Raw genomic sequence first — 19,993 nt, forward strand, 5'->3', positions numbered from 1 at the left:
ATTTGGTCCTTCGGGCCGGATTTGAATATTAAATAAATTACAGTTATATTAACTAGCCTGGTTATATTAATATCTAAATACATATGTTATTTTATTTTTGTTGTTGTTATATTCTGAAATTTCTTGTATAGTCATATAGAAGCCATTTGTTTATTATATTATTGTAACGGTTAGGATTATTTTTTTTTTTTTTTTTTATATATACTGTAAATAAAACTAAATACTGTTACTTCTGTCATCATGTCTACAACATCAGCAATTCGAATCAAATTTATGATAACTACACTGAATGAAATCAATGCATTTTCTAGGGACTTCACAACTGAAAACAATACCAAAGCACAACTACAGGTACAACTTGAAGAAATCTCCACGATGGCTGACAAATTTGAGGATTGCCAAGCCCAAATAGAAAGTGATGGTACAAAGACTGAACAAGAATGTATTAAGGCCAGAAGCGTGTTCTGAAAACTTTTATTTGATACAAAGTCAACGTTGTTAGAGCTTTTAGAGCAGTATGATAGAGCCCATGAGTCAGAAACCACTCCATCATATAGCCGTAATTTAAACAATAAAAAATTCAATATGTTAAAACTTCCTACTCTCAAGCCTCCTTCATTCAATGGTGATTGGCAACAATGGACAGCCTTCATTGATGATTTTGATACCATGTTTCACAAAAATGAAGATGTAGCAATTATTCAAAAATTTCATTATTTAAAAACATGTGTTGAAGGGCCTGCAAGAGAAGTAATTCAAAATTTTAAAACAACTGAAGAAAATTATCAAGTAGCCTATGATGTATTGAAAATGAGATTTGAAAATAAAAGTTCAATTATTCAGTCACATATACGGTCCCTGCTTACAACACCTAAAGTGACGGTGGCTTCGGCTAGTGAGCTACAACGATTAAATTACCACATTTCTTCAAATATTAATGCTCTAACAGCCCTCAATCAACCAGTAGATCAATGGGACGCCTGGCTAGTGACCCTCATGTGTACCCGTTTAGATAATGTAACTGTTGCTGAGTGGCAGCTCAAACAAGACACATAGGATTTACCCAAGTATAAAGATTTAGAAGTGTTCTTGTCCAATCGTATAACGGTTTATGAAGCAGGTGACATTGCAACGGTATCCTATTCTGATGAAGCAGTCAAAAACAACATGACCTACAAGGCTCGTACAAAAAAGGTTTTGTTAGCAGATACTAATAATGATCAACACACACAAAAGCCTTATAAGGCTCCACGTTGTAACTTATGCGCAGGTCCACATAGATTGCCCAGTTGTATGCAGTTTGATGCAATGAATGTGAATGAGCGCCGTGACCTTGTTGAAAGGAACAGATTATGCTTCAATTGTTTATACTATGGACACGGAGTAAGCAAATGTAGACATTCGTCATGTCCTAAATGTGGCAAGCGTCATCATGAAAAACTACATGTTAATAGCGCACCGTTGGATCAATCGTCATCAGAGTCAGAAAAAATTGTTTGTCTCGCTAAAGTTCTTACATCACAAAACAATATCAATGCTGGTTCCAAATCAATTAGCAATGTGATCATATTAGCTACTGCTGTTGTGGCCATTAGTGACATAAATGGTGCACCTCAACTATGCAAAGCAGTAATTGACTCTGGTGCTGAGATCAGCTTAATAACTACAGCCTGCGCTAAGCGACTGCAACTACCGTTTGAATCATCACCATGTCCTATCTCTGGCATAGGAATGACCAATTCAACTGCTTCTTCTGTCATCCATGCCAAGCTGTCATCGCGCATCAATAGTCATTTCTGCACTAAACTAGAATTCCACGTGCTTACCAACATAACCAACAAAATGCCTCATCAATATTTTGATGCTGGTACGCTGAAAATTCCTGAATCAATTAAGGCTCAATTGGCAGATCCAGACTTCAATATTCCCGGACCGATTGATATATTGCTTGGAGCTGAGGTGTCCTATAGCATTTTTAGTGGACAAAGGTATCCTTTAGCAGATAGTGCCATTTTACATCATACAGCTCTTGGATGGGTATTGGCGGGTAGGGCTTTTCTATCGTCAATTCAAATAAATAATGAAATATCGACATACCATCCCAATTGTAATTCAGCTTTAGCTTTGCTAAGTACTAAATCTGAATCACTCAGGCAAGAGGAGGCTGAAGTTGAAAGACAATTCTTGGAAACTGTTAGTCGTGATCAACATGGTAGATTTGTTGTGCGATTACCACTTCACCAACCAATTGATGATCTTGGCGACTCTCGTTGCATGGCTGTTCAAAGACTTTTTAATGTGGAAAAACGTTTAGCTAAAGATCCATATTTAGCCACCGAATATCGCAAGTTCATGGCAGAATATCTAGCTCTCGGCCACATGGAAGTAGTACCAGCGAATGAAATAGAAATTAAATCCTACTATCTGCCTCACCATGCAGTTATAAAATCAAATAGTCTCACTACTAAGGTGCGTGTTGTTTTCGATGGTTCAGCGCAAAGCAAGTCCGGTGTTTCCCTTAATGATATATTGTCACGCGGGCCAGCCACCCAGCCTGAACTTTTCTCAATATTGTTGCGCTTTCGTGTGCATAGATACGTCCTTACTGGAGATATAGAAAAAATGTATAGACAAGTCAAGGTATCCGCTTCAGATTGTAATCTGCAACGTATTGTGTACAGAAATTCTCCCGAAGACCCTGTTAATGATTACAGATTGCTCACCGTAACGTATGGAACAAAGTCCGCATCGTTTTTAGCTACAAAATGTCTTTCTCAACTAGCAAATGACACCACTGTTCCGTCTGTTATCCGTGCAATAAGTGAGGATTTTTATGTCGATGACTTAATCACTGGAGCCTCTTCTATAGACGAATGCTATTCTATTTATACTGAACTATGTCGAGTATTGAATGCAGCAGGCATGCCATTAAGAAAATGGTGTTCAAATTCTCCATTACTACTCAATCAAATTCCACATACTGAAGAAGATCCATCTTACTTATTGAGACTCAATGATGAAGACACCATAAGTACTTTAGGGCTAACATGGCAGCCTAGCATTGATTGTTTTAGATTCACATTCAAGGACTGGGATCCTCCTGTAGTAATGTCCAAGCGTACTTTATTATCGGACATAAGCAAAATATTTGACCCCCTTGGGCTATTAACGCCTGTGCTTATAAAAGGCAAGATATTTTTGCAACAATTATGGACTCTGAAACTTGGATGGGACTCTCCATTATCAACTGATTTCGTGTTACGTTGGAAGCACTTTTATCATCAATTTAAGGAGCTTGAACACATTAGAGTGCCTAGAACTGTTCTTAATGTCGACGCTTCAATAATTGAGCTTCATGGATTTGCTGATGCATCGCAAGACGCTTATGGGGCCTGCGTTTATTTAAGATCTTTGGCCCCAAGTGGTGACATATCAGTGTCACTGATTGTATCAAAATCTAGGGTTGCTCCACTGAAGCCAACTACAATTCCAAGGCTTGAACTTTCTGGGGCGCTTCTAATGGCTGAGCTTGTTCATAATGTTGTACTTGAATTAGCCAAAGTGAACGTTATTATAAATTCTTCAAACATAATACTTTGGTCAGATTCAACAATCGTGCTGTCTTGGATTAACACTTCTAAACCACTCAAGGTATTTGTTGCTAACAGGGTAGCACAAATAATTGACCTCACCAGTCCAATGCAATGGACGCATGTTCCCACCAGCAGTAATCCTGCTGACATAATAACTAGAGGCATCGATGTTCAATAGCTCAGTACCCACGAGTTGTGGTGGAACGGTCCCTCATGGTTAAGCCAAGATAAAAAATACTGGCCGGAGTGTCCTCTGTTGACTGATGAAGTTCCTGAAATCCGACAAGTCAAACTAGTTCTTGCTACTGTTCTGCCTACTACCACCCTGCTTGATGAATATTCTGATTTCATGCGTTTAATCCGCATCACAGCATGGATATTAAGATTTAAATCAAACAGTAGTATTCCCTCAGCAATATGTCATCTCAGGAAGAAAGGACCATTGACTGTGGTTGAGTTATCTAACGCAAAAACAACTTGGCTACTTCTTACTCAAAAGTATGCCTTCCATAATGATTTAGACAAGTTGAGTAAAAATCAGCAACTATCCAAACAAAGTCAGTTAAAAAGGTTACATCCTTTCATTGACAGCTCCGGGTTAATACGTGTGGACGGTCGTTTGTCTCAGTCAAACTTGTCAGACAGCATGAAGTTTCCAATAGTACTGCCATCAAAGTCCAGACTAACTCGATTATTGTTTGAATACGAGCACAAACGTTTGTTACACATTGGACCACAAGGATTGCTAGCTCATATTCAAGGCACCTTCTGGCCAATAAGGGGACGAATAATTGCAAAAAGTGTAGTACATAAGTGCCTCATATGTTACAAAACCAAGCCTACTCTACAAGTACCATTGATGACGCCCCTACCCCGAGCTAGAGTAACGATGGAACGGCCCTTTGCACAAATAGGTGTAGATTTTTGTGGCCCCATACACATACGAAGTGGCATACGCAAGGTCCAATCCATTAAAAGTTATATTGCGGTATTTGTTTGTTTTGTTACCAGGGCAATACATTTAGAACTCGTTAGTGACTTAACAACAAGTGCTTTCATGGCTGCCCTCTTCCGGTTCATGTCTAGACGCGGGCAATGCGCCCATATTTACAGTGATAATGGCACCAACTTTGTTGGTGCAGAAAAGGAGCTAACCTCATATTTTAAGATTGTATCTGGTAAGCGTTCAATCCAAGAAACCGTAGCAGATCATGGCATACAGTGGCATTTCATACCTCCAGCAGCACCCCACTTTGGCGGATTATGGGAGGCAGCGGTAAAATCTACTAAGGCACACTTAATAAAAATGTCAGGTAGTGCGCTTCTCAACTTTGAAGAAATGGCTACACTTTTATGTAGAATTGAAGCAGTACTCAACAGTCGTCCATTGACTCCAGCCTCTAACTGTCCGTCAGACTATACTGCACTAACACCAGCGCATTTCCTAGTGGGTGGAAATCTATTGTTACCTCCTGAACCTTACTATCCAGAGGTTCCTCGCAACAAGTTGCAACGTTGGAAATTAGTTTGCGGAATGTCTCAAGGCTTCTGGAGGCGCTGGAGTAAGGAATATTTACCCCAGCTGCAGGTACGCGGAAAGTGGACCAAGCCTAGTCGAAATATCAAAATTGGGGACCTGGCTATCCTAAAAACAGAAAATCTAGCCTCCATGAAATGGAACATGGTTCGAGTGGTAGACCTTCATCCTGGTGCTGATGGTATTGTTCGTGTTGTGTCAGTCCAAGGTTCTAATGGTTCAGTCACCAAGCGACCAGTGGTCAAAATTGCACTACTTCCTGGGCCTGAAGAAGAAGCTGAAGGAAACCTGGATTCTACTTAAATTGTTATATTGTTTTATTTTTTTTTATTTATTTATTTATTTATTTTTTTTTTTTGTTAATCTACTCAAGTTTATATTCTTGAAAGGCTTGCTCCTTTCAGGGGGGGAGAATGTTTCGTGTATTTATTAGTTTTTTTTTTTTGTTTTTGTTTGGTTTTATGCCTGTATGTTGGTGCCAATAATTTGTGAGTGTCTTTTGCCGTTGCATTGCACTAGTGTTGGCAGCACTTAGTTGTTATCGACGGCGGCGGCGATAGTGCTTACATCCATATTCGTTATTTTTTGATATGTTTTTCTTTTTAAATTATTCTCTTTTCTTTTCTTTTTCGTCCGTCATTAGGACAAGTCGACAAGTTTTTCCTGTCTTAGTGGTAATTACCCAGAAATTATATTATGTAACAGCCCTTTTTTTTTGTGAGCAAAACTCGTGTATGGTGATTTTTTTATATTGGTTTTTTTTTGCTGTGATCAACGCTGGTTTCTTGTTCCTATTGTCTGGTAATTATGGTTCGGCAACTCTAATTTGAATATTTTATTAATTTTGTGTTGTTAGCCTAGGGTTGTCACTTTACCAGAAATAGAGCAACTTTGACATTTTTGTGTCTGTTGGTCCAGCATTTGCGAATTGCACCTGGTTCCTTTGTTTTTTTGCTAGCTGTCTTGTGTCGGTACCATTTGTTCTATGTGGCCACGTAAGTGAATTATATTTTTTTGTATTTGTGTGAGCTGCAGCTCAATATTTAATATTAGTAATTTAGTTACCTCATTGTTGTTATATTATTTGTACAAAAGCCACCTGAGGCGCCATTGATATTATTATATTGTTATAAGGGCCGTTTAAAGCAAGATTGATTATAAGTTATTTATAACTATTATTTGTATAACTTACTATTATTATTGTCAATTGTTTTATTTATTTCTCCTTTTGGAGTCAACTTGGCTGTGATTTATTATTATTATAATATTATATTGTTTTGTATTGGACCAAGTGGTCATTTGTGCTATTTTATTCATATTTATATATATATACTTATTATCTTATTATTGGATGTTTTAATTATTGTTGATTATATTGCCAACCAGGCAGTTTATTTTATCATTTTTTATTCTTATTTATTTAATTATATTTTTCTTCATACAGTCCACTAAATCTTTTCTTTATATAGCGACAAGGCTCTTCCATTATTATTGTGGTCACCTTATGCGCCAAACAATTATATTATTACCTAATTTAAAAAAAAAAACCAGGAAGCAGATAGGTATCTAATTATTTATATTTTTTTTATTAACCACCTACACATTAATTGAATACCTATTTTGAATAAGAATTTATGACCAGTGATGTTCCTATCATTTTTTATGAGAATATATACTACCCCGAAGAACGCAAACATATGGGTATCTAATTTTTTTCACGATAAAAGAATTTAAGGGAGGTTTAATTGATAACCAAAAAATTACTTTTACGTATTGAATATTTCATATACATATCAAAATAAAATTATAAATATGAATTGTACACATATATAGTAGAATAAAAGAATGACGACGACGATTACGAATTTACGGAAAATACCTACCACCCACAACTATTGTTACGAGATTAATTTTTCTGTAATATTTATTATTTTTACATTTTTGCATTAAAATAAAAGAATAAGAATTTATTAGTCTTAAAAAAAGTTAGTACTTATATACATTTCCTAATTGATTATACCTACATTATACATTAGATATTCTTGTATGAATAAGATACAAAACAAAAAAATAAATAATATACCTAATCGCCATGCACAGGTGTTGGGATATTTTGTTCCGCGGGATAATTTGTTCCCTTTTGAGACATTTTGTTCGGTTTTTGGATTTTTTGTTCCTCTACGGAGACATTTTGATCCTTTTTAATATTTTAACAAAAAAAAAGTAGGATATTTTGTTCCTTTAATTAAAAATCAAAAGGGGGAACAAAAAATCCTAGAACGGAACAAAATATCCTAGTGTGACATTTTGTTCCGCGGGGATATTTTGTTCCACTCCGTGGACTTTTTGTTCCGTTTTGTGAATAATTTGATTCATTAAAAAAAAAATTATAACGGAACAAAAAATCCTAAAACAGAACAAAATATCCTAGTGCGACATTTTGTTCTGCGGGGATATTTTGTTCCACTCGGTGGACTTTTTGTTCCGTTTTGTGAATAATTTGATCCATTTAAAAAAAAAATAATAACGGAACAAAAAATCCTAAAACGGGTACAAAAAAATACTAGAGTGACATTTTGTTCCGCGGAGATATTCAGTTTCGAAGATAATTTGATCCTTTCATAAAATTTAATAGAGGAACAAAAAAATCTGAAAATGGAACAAAATACCATATTATACTATAGTGGAGGTCAGAGTCATGCTCAGAAACATACAGTGGAAGAAAAAGGGCTGTAAAAAAATGATTTCATTTTGCGCTCAATTGGATTATATTAGGTATACGTATATTCTATTGATAAATAATAAATATATAGTAGAACAAGTACATTTGCGCAACTATGGTTAAAATTCTGGGGTCTACAGACTACCAAACAAAACTATATATTTAAAAAAAACCATAGGGGGCTTATATCTAAATCAATAAGGAACATTTTTTTATGTGCGACTTAATTGTAATCATGGGGGGGAGGACTTAGCCCATTAGTTGCGCCTCTGACTAAGTACTAGGTAGCGTTGCAAGGTAAGGGGAGTATTATTAAGACAAACATAAACCTTATTTTAATAAAGCATATTGTTGCACATATGGATGACGCATTGCGTATGGAGTTGTAAGCGAATAATAATCAAATAGGTATATTATATTAGTGTTCGTGTTAAGTTTAGGCTACTATATAGGTAAATAGACATTAGACATATAGAAGGCTATAATTCAAAAAATGTTGTTAATTGTTCAGCAAAATCGTTATAATGTAATATTATGTCAAAGAGCTGCTAAATAACAAAATAACAGACAACTATAGGTAGGTACTTAAACATATGTTTTTTATTTTATTGAATCAATGGCAACTGGTGTGTAGTGTTTTAGCCTCACAAGTCACAATAGCTGAAAGTTTCAAATGAAGCGTAGAAATACACTGTCTTAAATTCAACAAATTAATTGTAAATATGTATTTGAATTGTACATAAAAAGAACAACGGTCAATAATAATGTTATTATAAATCATACCAAGACCAACATTACCTAATACTAGTATAGTGGTATCGATATGAATATAATATGGGTACAAACACAAATTTAACTAGGGAAAATTTTTGGAATTAAAATTGTATCAACAGTGCAAAACCTAATAATAAATATTCTAAACAAAATTATGATTAAAAAACTGAGGAAGAGCTAAAATTAAAACTTGGGAGCTTAACTACCCCACAAGTTCTTCCCTAAATACACCTATATGGGTATAGCAAAAAAATTTATTTCTTATATAGATTCTAAGTGTAGAATGTATTATTATTGTTTTATTGATAATTTACAATGACATGTGTTTTAGATTCTGAACGAAGTAATGAATGTATTGATTTTACAATTATTATGTGTTGTTTTTTTTTTTTGTGTGTGTGTCTGTGTACAGCATAACTAGTCGAAATAATGCTTCAATTTCAAACTTTGGGATGGTTTCTGGTGTAAAAGTGAATATCCTTGGTGCATTATAGGGGTCAAAAGTAAACATTTTCCAACAGTTTACAAAAAAATCGAGAAAAACAAAGACAAAATGACAGAAAAGCGGGAATTTTTACGCAAAACCAGTTTTCGACCAAATCGATTTATTTATATGGTTGTACCTAATTCAAAAACTAATCACTGTAAATACTTAACATTTTCCCCAAATATTTATGTTAGCGTTATCTATATACTATATATATTACTTTTTTTGAGTTATTTATAGACAACTGAAATTTTCAATTTTTCTGAAAAATTTTTTTTGTCCATAAATTTTATTGGCCCAATCAAAATACTTGAAAATTTAATACAAAGTTGCTCATAAGTTATTCTTATAGTGATTAGAAAATTATAAGAATACATAGCCACAATTTTTTTAAATATATTTATTAGTTTGTAATTAATAAATAATATAATGTATAAACACTAGACAAGTAGGATAGTAGAATATTATTCCAAATATATTTTTAAGAAATTCACTGCTTTACTTTTTCATATATTTTGATCTTATATTATATTACTAAATAGTAAAATTCTATAAAAAACTTATTTTTTAAAATTTTTTTTTTGATTTGTCATTGATATTGTACGTTTAAAATATGAAGTGTATTTTACTCTACATATTTTAAACTTTGAGGAAGATTTAAGGATAAACAACAATTCATTTATGTAGTTTTTGAGTTAAAGAGTTTTTGGACTATTAATATAGTATTTGTAAGATATATATTGTACATCAAATTTAAAAATGACTGCTATATCAATACTGGTGTCTATTAATGTGTTAAAATGATAATATGAAAACCATAAAACACCAAATATGATATATATTTAATACTCCAGAGTATGGTGTTACAACTGAAGGCTTGCAATACATGACAGAAAACCATCTAAATAATCTCTGTCCCAAGAATAAGTATGGTCAGAGAATTATCTTCGAACATCATCTTATTAAGTGGCAGGCATCTTTTATTACTGTAAGTTATTAATCAGTATACACTTCCTTTGTGTGACTTTTATATTGTATAAATGTATTGTGTAATGTGTATAATATATCTATATCATATTTATTTCAGGAAGAAACTAAAGTTGTGAATAAATTAAATTCAGATAGTTCATATTCGTCAGATTCTGAGAATTCCATTTTATCTAAGAAAAACATAATAAAGGTACCTAGAACAAAAAACATTATTAAATAATAGATTCAAACTACCCTCTACCAAGTGCACAAGTAGATATTACTGAATTAGAGCAGGTTATAGTCTTATAGTAGTACTTATATAATAATAAATTCATAATATTGAATACCTTTCTAATTATTATTTTATTAATTATTATTTCAGTACTAAACACTTAAAGTGTTGTGTATATTTGGTTTCTTATTCTATATTCCCATAAACATTATTTTGGTTTTTTTAACAAAAGGTTTTTTAGGAACTATTTTATTTTATAACCATTTTATTAAAAAGTATCTAAAAAAAGTCACTTGGTGGTGTTTTTAAAAATGTTAATTATGAAATTTAGATTTTTATAATAGCAATTTTAAATTCTAAAAATATGTTTTGTTATAAGTACTACTATCATAATTATTATAAACATTTTGTATTATATTTATATTTTATAGTATTTTATAGCAAATACCTATATCAAACTTTCAATAAATGTATTACCTACTAATTATTTATATTTTAGATAAATGTTGAAGACATTTTGACTTTGTCTGGAAAAGGGAATCTAATTTTATCCTTTTTTAAAAAAAATTACAAGCTTACTGATGAATTAAGAAAAATATTGACAGATGTTATTATTGAGCATTTGATTCAACAGGAAATACATGCGTCACCTAAACTATTTGAACAAATCTCTGTTGGTATTATTGAAGTTTTCAAATCTAAATTAAGGTTTGTATTCTATTTTTAAATAATTGTATTACCTAGGTAAATTTTAAATTTTTAAATTTCTTTTTAGGAAACATTTTATCTCAGTGTACCGAAGCAAAAACCTAAGGGACTGTTGTATCAAAAATACCATAATACCATAGCCAAATTGCGCCGTTATAATTTATGGAGTGGTACTAAAAAATTGGAATTTAATGAAAATAACTCAGATACCAACTCTTTTGGAGAATTATCTCATAATGAATCAGAAGGTAAATTAAAAAAAAAATTAATTATTGAAATTGGCACCTATTTAAAATATTAAGGTGAGGAATTTTCTACAGATGCTGAATTAAATAGCGCTAAGCAATGGCTTCAATTTAATGTAGAACCAATGAGCAAAGTTGAAATAAAGTGGCAACAAACTTCTGAAATTCGTAGACGATACCTTTGTTCGCCTAATATAACTATCCATGATATTCTTGATGAATGGCCAATATACAAACAGTCATTTGGCTATTGTTTGGTATGTTTTACTAATGTTTGTTTGGAGTTATTTTCTCCCTTTAGATTAGTCGTTTCTTAGTTTATTATCTTAAGTTATTTATGAGTTACCTATTTTAAATTAATATATTATGTGTATTAAAATATTCAAGAATATAGTGTATCTACCATAAAATTAAATGTTTCAACAGAAACAATAAATATTTTTAATTTCAGATTGATATAGACTTAGAGTGCATGTTTACAAGTTCTAAGGGCAATTTAATTTTTGACAAATGGAATCAATTTGCTCTTAAAATCATTCCTTTTATGTCAAGTGGGATTAAAGATGGAAATAGTAAAGTACTGTTACAATGTTTACTTGAAGTACAAGAAACTGACTTAGGTAATATATTTATTTTGATTGCAATTTTGTAATCTTGATGATTCAATTGATCAAATTAAATTAAAAAAGTAAAAATGATTTTTCTATTTCAGATGCTAGAAATCTTTTGATACTTGATCTTATGAATTCTCTGCTTGTTCCTACATCTAAGTATCATCATAAAGAATCTACCAATAAAAGACGTATTATAAAAACATCCATATCTGATGCACGGAAATCATTTTTACATCAAGTTGCTTCAATGAATGATTTACATACCTCAATTCAAATCGAAATTGATAACTGCTATAAAGAAAAAAAAACATTGCAGCCTTTAATTTGTGGTTGGGGTTGACTTTGAAATTGCAAAAGATTTTTATGTGTATTACTTAACACATATTACAAGTTTTCAAGTATCATAAGGGCAGTTGACGTCTGTTTTAAAATCTTCCAGGTAGGTATTTAATTTAAAATACCCAATTCACCCAGATAGCAAAAAAGTTATTATAATAATATTAAATTATTATTAATTCATTACATTTAAAATAATATAATTAAAATAATATAGTACTATTTTATTAATGTTACATTGCTAATATTATTTGCGTTATGAAAAATACATCATATTCTATTATTATTATTTGATTATGAAATTAATAAATTATTATTAAAAAAACAATATAGTATCGTTTTATTTTCAATACACTTATTATATTATTTTAAAATCAATAAGAAAATCACACTATATTAATTCATTAGTAACATATGATTATTTATAAAACAATATAGTATCGTCATATTTACAATACACTTGTAATATTATTTTAAAAGAACCGAGAAAATAATATAATATTATTATAATGATGATTATCCATTATTACCTAATTATTATCATAATATAATATTAATTGGTATATATATATATATATTCTCCCATCGTCCGTCAATATATTGTCGAAGTCAAATTGCGTAGTAAATAAATATTTTTATTCTAAAAATAACTGGATAATTTATATTATATTATTTTGTGGGCACTGTCTGCACGCGCTGCGCTATCAGTAATTATATTATGACAACGGATTATTGTTGTACCAGTTGTACTCTACCGCCTCCACCATCTATTCTTAGATTCTTAGATTCTTAGATCTATTCTAGTCTTAGATTATTAGGTCTGGCAACTTGATAATGGAATCCGTGCTACTAATGACCGGACAGAGAATAGTCATGCACATGTGTCACTATCTAGCGGATTAATGTTTTTCATTATTATTTAATAACGGAAACCACGGTCTCAGGTGCATTTGTTTTACTGATTAATAAATAGCATGTACTACATTTCGACTTTCGAGTGTAATTACACCTATACGTGCCTGAGTCAAGGGTGGCTTCAGAGACATGGTTGGTGAGGGTGGGGGTTCATAATTTTTGGAAAATATTGGATGTTATAATATGTTTTTTTTTTGTAATCATTTTTAAAATATGTATACATTTTTTTAGAAATATGGGCATGGGAGGGGGCCTATGTGTTAGTGTTTTGGACTTATGTCTATAAAATGCTAATATAAATATTTTAAGAAAAATGTACGTCTATAATTATGATTATATAGTATATACTAATTACTAGAATAAGGAATTACGAAAACAAAATAGTTGATTTTGTTGAAATCTTGTTTTTCGTAAAAATTATCGTTTTCCCGATTTTGTGAAGTACCTAGGTACTGTAAATTTTCCGAATACCTACAAATAAAAGTACAAAGCTACCAGAAATACTCATTAAATTTAAAGATTGAAGCATTTTTTCATCTATAAAACGTGTATACAAACACAGAAAGAAAAACATTGTAAATCCAATACATTGATCTCCCCGCCTAAATCTAATACATAAACAAAAATTGCGCTAAAATGTATAAAAACAAAAGTATATTGTTATGTAATTTAACTCGAACGACGAGCGTTTTTAATTGAAAACACTTTTAGTAGTTTTAAACTTTGTATCTCATCATGCCAAAAAAGTGTGCTATATGTCATAAAGGAACAGAAGGAGTTCCAACTTTTATAGTTACTCTTAAGCGGAAAGAGAATTGGGAATTTGTAGTTCCGATTCCATTATTTGTTGGTGATCGAATATGTCGATATTAACCTAACCTAATATACTAATATATACTAACCTAACCTATCGAATATATAAAAGTGAAACTTCCACAACTACTAAATCTAATAGTTTATTAAATGTAACCCAAGATGAAATGGAAGATGTCTGGGAAGAAATTCCTAATTGTGTCACAAACAAGATTTTAGAATCAAATTCTATTAAATTGAGTAGTTTTGTACCTCATGTCAGTGAAATGTTTCAAGAAACCGGTCTTAATGATTGTCAACATAATAATATTTTCCTTGAATATCTACATAATATTCAATCACCAAAAGACCCAATTGATAATGAAACTGAACATAATCTTTATACTGATGATGTTTTTTCTATCCGCTGTATGATTGCTAAATGGGCTATTGATTTTAATATTCCGCATATTGCTATTAATTCTCTTTTATCTAGCTTAAGAAAACACTCATGTTTTTCTGAGTTGCCTAAAGATGCTAGAACCATTTTAAGTACTAATAAGAATTCTAATTCCATGAATAACATAATAAGATCAGTAAATCCTGGTCAATATTATCATTTTGGTCTAAAGAATGGCATTATTACTAACTATAATACTTTACCATTAGTATCTTCAGATAATCCTTCACAGAATATAATTAGAGTTGCAGTTGGTATTGATGGACTGCCAATTTCAAAGAGTACATCTCAACAGTTTTGGCCAATTTTAGGATATATTGTACCAAACAATAATGTAGTTTTTCCTATTGGAATATATCTTGGGATGGAAAAACCAGCAGACAGCAATGATTTTATTTTTGACTTTGTTTCTGAAGCAAAAGATTTAATTTTGAATGGTATTAGAATCAATAATAAATTATATAGCGTTAGGATTCATTTTATCTGCTGTGACACGCCGGCTAAGTCATTTGTTTTAAAAATCAAAGGCCACTGTGGATTTTTTTCTTGTACTCGTTGTCAAATAGAGGGGTAGTATTTAACTAAAAGAACTTGTTTTCCTCCTAGTCAATCAACAATTCAACCATCTGTTAGAACTCATGATGGTTATATTCAGAGAGTTCAAGAAGAATATCATTCTAGTTCAACTAGCATTTCTTGTATTGTTGATTTGCCAGAATTTAATGTAGTATCTAATTTTTCATTAGATTATATGCATATGGTTTGTCTTGGTACGATGAAAAAACTTATCAAATTATGGATGAAAGGACCTTTGAGAGTCAGATTACCATCACATAAAATAAACATTTTGTCAGGTTCTATTAAAGGATTAAAAAGTTCATTCCCCTGTGAATTTTCCAGAAAACCCAGAGGCTTAGATGAAATTGCTCGATGGAAGGCTACTGAATTACGGACATTTCTTTTATATATTGGTCCAATAGTTTTAAAAGATGTGGTATCAGATGATTGCTTTAAACATTTTATGTCACTTAATGTTGCAATGATTATACTTTTGAGTCCAAATTTGTCTTCCTACTTACAATATACTCGTAATTTATTAAAGTACTTTGTTGAAATGTTTGAACAAATCTATGGCAGTCACTTAATTTCACACAATATTCATGGATTACTTCATATAGCAGATGATTATGAAATATACGGACCTTTGGATAGATGTAGCGCATTCCCATTTGAAAATTACATGAAAAAATTAAAGTCTATGATCAGAAAACCTGACAAACCTCTTGAACAAGTGATTCACAGATATTATGAGAGTTTGAGAATATTTGATTTAACTCTTTCTAGTACCAATGAAAATTCATACAAATTATTAGGACCACATAATAAAGGACCACTATTTGATGAAACTATAACTAATCCACAGTATAAATCAATTTCATTTGTTAAATTTATTCTTAAAATTAATAATGATCTGATTCGTATTTTTATACAAAACAAAATGAAGTGGTGAAACCAGTTAACATAGCTTATTCTAAAGAAAGTGGTAATGCTGTTTTAATAGGAAAAAAGTTTGAATATTCGGAAAGTTTTTATGAGCATCCTATTAATTCATCATATTTTGATATATTTATAGTGAAAAAATTATCTGACAGATTAAATACCTGGCCTATATCTAATGTCAAAAATAAAATAATTTTGTTTTGTTTTGAAAACAAATTTATTGCAGTACCTTTACTGCATTAAAAGTAAAATTGATGCTTACCTATAATATATAGTACTACATTTATCATAATATTTTAATATTGAAAAATTTTTTGTTCTACTTTACTATTTCTATTTTTTTTTATATTACCTATTATTATTTTTATTAATATTATTATTATTACTATATTTGAATTATTATCATGTTTAAACTTATATGGTATCTTAATTTTTATGGTTCTGTGTTAACGTGTTGTAAAGGGCTTTGCCCTATACATAAATAAATAAATATATTAAAAGCTACTATTTATATAATAATATTTATAAATAACAATGTATATTCAAATGACCATGTAAATAATCAATAAATTGTCAAATTATGTATCTTCTAAGTTAGTTTATACTTAATTTCACCACAAGGTATTAGGTATGTACTTTTTTTAAAATTAAAAACTTGTTTAAAATTAAATATTTTTAATTTTAAGGATGTGGAGTGTTGTTCTTTTTGAAAAGGACAATACAGTTGAGGCTGTCCCGATAAACTGGTTTAGAGATGGGTTATTTGCTTGGCCTAAAAAGATGAACGTGTAAAAATAAACCGAAGGGTTCAACCTAACAAATTTGATTTTGATTTCTATCCTGCCAGACTTTTGAAAAAAGATATCGGTGAATACACATAACTACATACTTATATTTAATCAATTATATATGTTCATTAGATCCTCAACAAATAAAAATCAACTGATTTTATTTATAATAATATATATGTTTTAATAGCTATCTATATGTTTATTTTAAATACTTTACTATAGGTAATCTACAGGAAGCCAAATCAAAATTAAAAATTGCTGAAGTAATGTCTGATTTATTATCAACTGATGACGATGTACATGCATTTAGGAAAAAAAATAAATATAAATCACCTGTAAGAGATCCTCCTTTAAGCCAGCTAAGTATATTGAAGGTAAATTATAAAAACTTTAATATCTAAGAAATAATACCAATACGACTTATAACAGAAAGTTCATTCAAATATAGAATAATGCAACAATTTTAATATCATTATTTATTTATTATGATACCATTATTATAGATAATGATACAAATGATATGGTAACAGTAAAATCAATGATGATTCAAAATATATTAATAATACATGAAGCAATGTATTCCAAATATTATGTTGCATTAACAAAAATGTTTTGATCAAACTAATACACTAAAATCAATTGGATTAACCTATTTTCAATTTTAATATTTTAATTATTTAGCAGTTAATGAATCTCATCAATTTAAAACTAAAATGAGTGTGATTGAAAAAAAATCAAATACAACAAAGTCATCAATAACAGGTCTGTCTACATTTAAACCATCTATGAATATTAAAGGTATGTTATTCTTTCTATATACACATGTTAAAATTGATTAAATTCTTGTGTATAACTAATATGATTACTAGATTGCTTACCTACTTATATTAGGTTAAATTTAATTGAATTTTGTATTAATTAATAGGTGATCATGATAATAGTCCATCGTGTTTATTACAACAAAAAAAGTGTTGATCATATTATGAGAAGTAAGAAATAAAATTATATCATTTAATTTGTTGATTTAAATAGATTTTTTTTAAATTTAAATTTCTAATTATTCATTGTTTTAAAATGTACAAACTATTTTATTAGTAGAAGATATGGTACCTATATTTTATTATTCTTATTTTTCATTTATAAAAATAACAGTTGATGGTTCTCCTCATACAAAATCACAATTGCTAAATCCTAAAAAAGTTGTTCAAACATATAGCAGTAGTGTTCCTTTGAACTCAGCCACACAACAATCATGCGATCAAAAATTCTATAGTCAAGGTGTGTATAAACTATTAAAAATAAAAATGTTAACAATAATATTAATACCTCATTTTGCAAATTTTTAATGTAATACTAATTAATAGTAACTAAATTATCATATTTGTAATTAATATACTTATAATAAAATCATACTCTTAAAATGTGTTGTATTTTTTGTACTTTATAGATAGAATATATAATGCAAAATCAATGAAGGTTCGTACACGAACTCAAGTTAAAAGAAAACTCTTTGACGTTGATAGTTTTTCCGATGAAGGTAAAAGAAAATTAATGTAAAGTTATAAAACATTTTTAGAATTGAAATTTGTGTTTGATACTATCGGAAATATATATGAATATATTATAGATATATTTTATAATATTTATTAATAAAATAATTATTTTAGATGATCTAGGGACAGTTAATACTTCAGCTTCCCGTTTCAAAGTCACTCGAATGTCTTCTATTGCAGGTTCTCCAAAATTGAGTTTCGGTAAACTATATATTTCATATTATACCATTAATAAATAATAATAAGTAGTATGTTTAAAGTGTTAATTTTTTATATAATTGTAGATGAGCTATTTACTGATTCCCCTTTGCCTGAATCAACTTTGATCAACAAAACACAAAATTGTAGTTTCAAATGTGAAGACATTTTAGGTAAGTTTTTTAAGAACTATAGAATAATATAGATTATAATATAGCGTACTTTAAAATACTAAACTTAAAAATTGTTGAAACCACAAATAGATATTAAATAATTTATCTTGATCAGGTAATCTGTTGGACTGACCTGTATTATAATATACTTAGATAAATTATTAATATTTGCTTTTAATTTTTGTTTTAGAGATTGTAAAAAAAACTTTAAGAGTAGTGCTAAAAACTAAGTATGATGTAGAAACCATAAGTCAAAAACAAGACCAGCTTGAAACAGTTGTCAAAAATTCAATTTTTCATGAAAACATAAATTCACGAAATGATCACAACAGTCAACAAGAAATTTCCTTTGAAATGCTTCCAATTACAAATGAAGATGAACTTACTGTATTTGAAGGAAAATTATCTAGCGATAAAACTTTTAAATCAAACTTGGTATGTTTTATTAATATAATATGAAAAATTATAACACATAATATATAAATACTCATTTTTCAGATTTCAGAATTGAAACGAAATGCTAAAAGAAATTTAACTGCAACTGTACGTCAATTACTAAGAACGGTTTATGATGATTCTTTATTAAAAGAATATAGTTTTAAAGGGCAAAAGTCTAAAAAGGTCTTTTCTACCCTCACCTCTTGCACTGTCATTTTTGGTAAAATTTAATACAAATAACTATAACTCTAATATTTGCTCATTACCTGTGTTATATTGTTGGTATTTATAACCTACAAACCTATGAATGTGCTAAATTTATTTACTCATATATGTATTACTCTTATATATATATATTATACAGTAAGGTAGAAAATGAAATTCGATTAGAATAATGAATAATTCAAGTTCGTTTTTTCCCCATAGTTTTATGAATTTATCAAAAGCATAGTAAAAAGTCTAAATATTAATGTTTTTTAATAACCAAAACTCAATTTTTTTTTAGTGGCCATTTATATTTAATAGTATTTGCCGTCAATAAAAAGAAAACAAAATTATTAAAATACTGATAAAATTTTACCAGCATTCAGTTATTAGGATATAATATAAATTATAATCATATTGAGTCAGCTTAGCAATAATACAATATTAGTTTTATATTGCTCCTTTTTTTAAATATTTACCTATTGTATTGGTTAAAATTCAATTTATTTATTTTTTTATTTTATTTTTTTTTATTGAAACTTTGTGTAACAATTAGTTTTGACAATTATTTAATTAGATATACAGGTATTTATATACAACGGAATAATTTATATAATCAGTCCAGAATTAGTGTTAAAAGCAATTGTTGCAATTTATTTTAAAATCTATATTTATTTTTTCATTCGAATAATTGATAAATAATACATTATAGGTTACTTTGTAGGTCATGATGTATACATGAAACAAAA

The 19,993-nt window shown here is 29.7% G+C and overlaps 3 protein-coding genes and 1 pseudogene across 3 annotated transcripts; all 4 read left to right on the top strand.

The window, feature by feature from the left end:
• The first annotated feature begins 585 nt into the window (after positions 1-585).
• Positions 586-1,056, top strand: LOC149062451 (uncharacterized). Its single transcript, XM_089215333.1, has one exon. The coding sequence runs from the start codon at positions 586-588 to the stop codon at positions 1,054-1,056; it is 471 nt and encodes a 156-aa protein (XP_089071459.1).
• Positions 1,057-1,167: 111 nt separating this feature from the next.
• Positions 1,168-3,771, top strand: LOC149062452 (uncharacterized). The gene has a single exon (XM_089215334.1). The coding sequence runs from the start codon at positions 1,168-1,170 to the stop codon at positions 3,769-3,771; it is 2,604 nt and encodes an 867-aa protein (XP_089071460.1).
• A 171-nt stretch (positions 3,772-3,942) lies between these two features.
• LOC107172891 (uncharacterized) lies at positions 3,943-5,433 on the top strand. The gene has a single exon (XM_015523187.2). It carries the CDS (start codon positions 3,943-3,945, stop codon positions 5,431-5,433), a length of 1,491 nt encoding a protein of 496 aa, XP_015378673.2.
• An 8,682-nt stretch (positions 5,434-14,115) lies between these two features.
• Positions 14,116-16,130, top strand: LOC149062453 (uncharacterized; annotated as a pseudogene).
• Positions 16,131-19,993: the final 3,863 nt, after the last annotated feature.

The sequence above is a fragment of the Diuraphis noxia genome, unplaced genomic scaffold (genome assembly GCF_037042655.1).
Source record: "Diuraphis noxia isolate RWA-SAM2 unplaced genomic scaffold, SU_Dnox_SAM2 contig0001, whole genome shotgun sequence".
NCBI classification, from domain to species: Eukaryota; Metazoa; Arthropoda; class Insecta; order Hemiptera; family Aphididae; genus Diuraphis; species Diuraphis noxia.